Raw genomic sequence first — 6,130 nt, forward strand, 5'->3', positions numbered from 1 at the left:
CTCAGGGAGCAGAGGACTAATAGCTTGTAGTTGTAGCCACCACAGATATCTGATGGTGCTAGTCTTTTACTTTTCCTGCATAAATGATGCTGCAATTCTGACCTTTTCTGAAACTGGTTGTTGCAAAGCTGTCTGGCCAGGCTAACACAAGGCTACCAAACACCATGTAACATACTGCTGTGTACAGGCAGCAGACCCACAAAAGAAAACTCACACGACTGACCGACTCATACAAACTTCTCCTCACAACAGTCTACAGAATTACAACTGTAACGGGAATTTATTGTTGAAAACTTTCTAGTCCTTATTTAAATGACTTCACTACACAGGCTCACTAGAAATTTGCTCCCATAAATCCCAATTCTAACTGGGTTAGTGAGGTTATTCATGTGTAAGTGACATGTCAGGACCCTTTATTTGGCATTCAGCACAGTATCTTTAGGAATTTTTTTAGGACAACTACTCTGTGTTTCTTGTCTCACAGCACTTTGTAACGGCAATTTACATTGAAAACGGTGTAACATTGTGTAACGGTGGGCTGCTCATATCTAGATAACTGGAGTAACTTGTATTTCATCTGCTCTCATTACTGAACTGGAAATAGTCCCATTCAGAAGGTTTGTGGTGTAATGGCGTTGATAAATGTGTGTGAGAGAGAGAGTAGAAAGCCTTTCTAAGCCTTAATGTTGTCTTAGCTATTAACAATCTCGACCGGCCTTGGAAACAGAACACAAGCAGCCCATGCTGACCAATCACATTTAATGTGGTAGGCTATATGTGGTATCTCTGTTGCCAGCATAGCTCTGACGTGTAGATACATTTTTGGAGAGGTACACGTCAGCTGCAGATTAGCTATAAAGCTATCATGACCATGGATCAAGCTTAAAGGTAGTGTTGGTAGTGTTCTTCAAAAACAGTGGCCGTTTCACCATGCTCCAAGTTCCTAGGCCACTTAGTCTGCAAGATATCTCTTTGTGAAGACCCAATGTACTCACAGGAGGCAGGGAAAACTTGAACAAGGGTTTATTTCAGAAGCAATTACAACGATACGGCACATCTCGCCCGGCCCACTACCGACTTGATGTTTCGTGCACTCATTTGCATCGCAACAGAGTCTTCCACAAGCGGCTAGCTTGACAGCGGTGAGTACTAACAGTAGCCATGTTTATTGTTTACTGTATTATGATATGTTTATGTTCATTATAATCATTTTGGGGGAGTGGTTTTGGAGGGAGGCCTGAAGGGACCGACTGTCAGTGTTGCAAACTTTGCGTCTTTCTATCTAGATTTAGGGACATTTATAGCTGCTAGCTACTTTCGTTGGAAAAGACAACACTTGGCTGGGTTTTTCGTTTGGATAACGTTTAAAATCTAGCTTACTCTTGCTAGTTTCTCAACATTACCAACCCTAGCTTTAAGACTTCTCTAGTTCATGTATAGGAGTCAATGATGTCATTTTTGATTATGAATATTATAACTCTTAACTAACTAACATACCTTTATTACCAAAAACAACAGTTGATGAAGCTTGCACCTCTTTTTAACCATAACCACAATATTCCCAAACCTCAACCAAATGTTTTAGTTACTTCACCATACAGTAGTTGCCAAGCACATACAGTATATTGTATAAATACATAATTCTGTCTGGATTTTTGTGGAAATCTGTAAACTACGTTGAACTGCGGTAATGTCGAGAGTGTGGAAAAAGAGGTCACTTCAAGATGAAATGACATTAGGGCCATGAGAAATATGCCTTTGTTGTTGCTGATTTTTTTTTTACTGTAAGTACCCACCCTGAAAACCAAACATGAGATGACAAGCACATGAAACAACACCAGCAACCCGCTTTAAAGTTGGAAAGTTTTGGTTGACATATTTCCACTGTGGTAGTACAGTGAAGCGCCGACATAACGAGAGGCCAATCAGATTGCTCTGAAATTGTTCCCTCCCATTTCATATGATTACATTAAGGTGAATCATCTTCTCATACGATCTAATTCAACTGCAGTCTCTCATGTGGAAAGAAAATGAAGATCATATTTTTTATTCTGCTCGTGCTCAAAATTGGACGTAAGTATTAGCCACATTTATTCCACATATATATTTAAAATACATTTGTCACCTTCATGCAGGAATATAGAGAAGGCATATGAATGTATCTCTGCTGTTAATTATTACTCTGTTTGATTTTATTTTCAGGATGCACAGACGATCGCATCTCTGAGGCGAAGACCATTGGTGTTGGACAAAATGTCAATCTTACATGTACCCGCCAGACATCATGGCGTACAACATACTTATTTTGGATCAGGGTCGTTTCTGGAACCTTTCCTGAAATATTAGGAAGCACAATAACCTATAACAAGGTTGTTGAGGAGACTCATCGCGTTACAGCAACACAAGAGCCTGGAGCATTTGTTCTGCATATTACCAAAACACAGTTCAGCGATACTGCGGTCTACTATTGTATAAAAGTGACACGAAGCAACATGACATTTTTGGAAGGAATATTTCTGAGAGTCAAAGGTAAAAACACTCCAGATGCCTTAAAAATGATATAATTATAAATAATTTAACAGCAATGTTACATATTTTAATGTTTTTAAATTTTCTTACTAACTTCTATTAAGTTGTTGTATGTTTGCATGATTCATATAGAAGTCACCAGACTCTTTTGTTTAAGAATAGATCGTTGTAACCTCAACACCTATAATTTTTCATCATTGAATTGAGTAAAAGATGTTTTTTATCTCTTTATTATTATTTCCCAGGACCAGAACCTGATATCACTGCCGTCACTCAAGACTTTCCGTCTGATCCGGTCCGTCCAGGAGACTCAGTGACTCTGCAGTGTTCAGTCCTCTTTGACTCTGAGAAGAAAACATGTCCAGGAGAACACAGTGTGTTCTGGTTCAGAGCCGGATCAGATAAATCTCATCCCAGTTTAATTTATGCCCAAAGAAACAATAGAGATGGATGTGAGAAGAGCCCCGAGGCTCGCTCTCCACAGAAATGTGTCTACAGCTTCTCTAAGAACGTCAGCTCCTCTGATGCCGGGACTTATTACTGTGCTGTGGCCACGTGTGGGGAGATATTATTTGGAAATGGGACAAAACTGACAATTGAAGGTAACTGCATCATATTTCTATATAATGGTTAAATTATCATAATCTTATCAAATACCGTAAATAATTTATTACTATTTATTAACTTTAATTATTTGTTTCTTTAATGTTTCAGTTGGCAGCCCGTGTGATTCACAGAACGACAACACGATTGTCTTTCTCTTATGTGCTGCTTTGGCTATCAGTCTGATTGTTATAGCCTTCCTTGTTTATGCCATCAGGAAAAAATCCTGTAATTGTTGCAACGGTAAGAGACATTACTCTATCTATTAAAGCACTAGCACAGCCAGAAAAAACCTAGTGGATGTGCTACATGATCCAGGGATGGACTGGGTCTGAGATTCAGCCCGGGACTTTGAGATGTAGTGGCCTTTTCTTTTATGCGAGTGGCCAATTGGGCTTTTTTAACCCTAATACACCCACCTCAGTATGTATTTATGAAAAGATGTGGCTGTTGACTTGAACTCTGATGTCTGGGTGCAAGTGAATGCGGCAAGAGATGACGCTGCCAGCTGCCACTCCGTTTTCTACCGGCCCGGCAGCTTTCTATGCAGCCTCTCCAGGTCCAGACTGCTCATGACTTTTTTTCATTGCTGAATGTGTGCGTAGGGTTGCCAACTTCCACTGGTAGAAATATTGAACTGCTGCAGATGGATAGTGGTGGGCTGTGTAGCAATAGTAACTCGTTTTAGTAAGGTTATCACTAAATATTCAATCTGCATCACATTTTTGTGTGTGCCAGCTGCGTCTTTGCATGGTACAGGCACACCGTGACTACGCCATATTATCAAAGTGTGTTTCCCCAAAAGCTAACATCATTTGATTCATTTGTGCTCTATATAAGACAACCTATAGTATCATACATTTACAATAAAGTTAAATCCATAATTTTTTACTATCTGTTATTCATCTTTTTTTAACAATACAGCTACCGCCACTCTGCAAACAAATGATGGAACAGCCAGTGGTAATCAGCAAAGTCAACAGGTAAGGAATTTAAACTGTATAAAAGCAATTTTTATGATTATATGTGCATGTATTGGAATCCGCTCACTCATGATTTTATTTCCTCAGAGAAATGAGGACACTTTGGTTTATTGTACACCAGTCTTTACAAAGAGGAAAGCCGGCAACGCAGGGAGAAGGAATCAAAGAAAGGAAGAGACGATCTACACCGATATCAGGGCTTTTGTGAGGGATCAATAATCCAAATACTGATTTGCTAATTGGTCCAAAAATAACCATGTTTAATAGTTTTTCGTAATAGCCTGTAGCATTGTGTATTCCAACCATGTTATTTTGTTTCATTTTTTGTGCATTTTATTAAAGTTTTTCATACAAAAAAATTCTGCCCCTTTTTTGGAAGATTCATTTTGAAAGAGCGGTGAGAAGAGTTCAACACAATTGTACTAAAAGGAATTTATATTTGTGTGCACGTGTTGTTTCCTTTCTTAGTAAACAAACTTATATTATGACAAAAGATACCACATCTACAATGAAATTGTAAATAGAAATGAACACCTGTTTTCTTACAGTACATACAGTGTGTGTTAACTTTGAAAAGACCTTCAGTTGCAATCACTGCAGGATGCATCTTACTGTACAAAACTGATCTGTTAACACATAAAATCCAAATTTCTTAATTCAGTACAAATTAACTTTCTTCATTGCCATCAGCACATCATATAAGCATTGTACTCACATTTGCACCTGGAAAACAACAAAAATGCAACTACACAAATAGAAAATCAACTCAGGGCTCAAACAACATAATAATAGCAAGAAATCAGAAATCAATCCCATGATACCGCCCAAATCTATCAGACAAGACTTATAAACACCTGGCAAAGTACTTAAAACCTTTTCTGTGGTAGTTCCCGCTACAGTAGGCATCTCCAAGATCACATTTTGCCATGATGACACACACAGACTCACAAGGTGAAAACAATACCAGCCACATGCTGCCGTGGCTGGTGATTAACAGAGCAGCTTAGTTTACTTCAGGTAAAAGGAGATGGTTCATCATTGCATGTTGATTACCAGCAACGACAGCGCTTGTGAGTCTGTGTGGGTGAGTCACCAGGTGTTTATACTTCTGTCTGTGGACAGATTTTGTCGCTGCGATATCGTCACAGCTGTGCAAGATGTATTCACAAAACTTGAGGGTTGAGATCAAAATGAAGACTTGGATTGAAGATGGGTGTGGTCCAAGCCAGGGCACTAGAAGTAGAGGGTCTGAGGTGGGGAAGAGGCCCTCCACCTGGCCCGATTTGGCATCTTGGCTGGTGATCCCATCTCAAGATGGTCATTTCATCCGTCTTTTTTTCATACAAAGAAATGTTACCTCTTTAATCTGAGGGGGGCCGAGGTGGAACTACACCTTTTTTTCTTGTAGCATTTGTGATAAGTGAAAATGCTGTTATTTCATATGAGAAGACAATATAGATATAGAATATACTGTTTAAGGTCAACAAAACAACAAAAGCAAACACAGGTCCACAGACATGTTGACCTTTATGTCACCGTACAGAAGTACAAGCACAAAGCAACTGAACATCTGGTGCTCTCTCACAAAATCAGCTGGCAAACCTTTTTTTAGAAAATATACTCATTCTGATACACAACTGCTTCCCATCACTACTGTATATCAGTTGGGAATAAAAAGCTATACGTGTGCACACACACCCAAGCTGAAGCTCTCTGTAGAGATTTGGGTATCTTTGCACAGGCTGTGCTCGGTCTATAGAGATGTGTGTTGCTGGTTGTGGTTATCTGCTCTAACAGCAGAGTACAAACACTCTTGTGGCGACTCTCTCGTCTTCCTCTTCCCTCTTTTCACTTTCCTTGTGGAGAAATCCAGTGCTGCATAGTTCAGTCCTCCATCCTGCAAAAACATAATATTTGTGTGTTAATGACAAATATTTCAGAGATTATGGCTGTAACATAAAGACCAAGTCTAGAGTATAGATTGCTTTACAGTGTCTTTGCAGTCATCTAAACAT

General features: G+C 39.2%; 1 protein-coding gene across 1 annotated transcript; it reads left to right on the forward strand.

Annotated features, from left to right (window-relative positions):
* Positions 1 to 2,030: 2,030 nt before the first annotated feature.
* Positions 2,031 to 4,210, forward strand: LOC141775885 (uncharacterized). The gene is made up of 4 exons (XM_074649628.1): positions 2,031 to 2,073; positions 2,203 to 2,529; positions 2,775 to 3,131; positions 4,203 to 4,210. Exons 1-4 carry the CDS (start codon positions 2,031 to 2,033, stop codon positions 4,208 to 4,210), a joined length of 735 nt encoding a protein of 244 aa, XP_074505729.1.
* The last annotated feature ends 1,920 nt before the right edge of the window (positions 4,211 to 6,130 follow it).

This window comes from Sebastes fasciatus, chromosome 10 (genome assembly GCF_043250625.1).
Source record: "Sebastes fasciatus isolate fSebFas1 chromosome 10, fSebFas1.pri, whole genome shotgun sequence".
Taxonomy (NCBI): Eukaryota; Metazoa; Chordata; class Actinopteri; order Perciformes; family Sebastidae; genus Sebastes; species Sebastes fasciatus.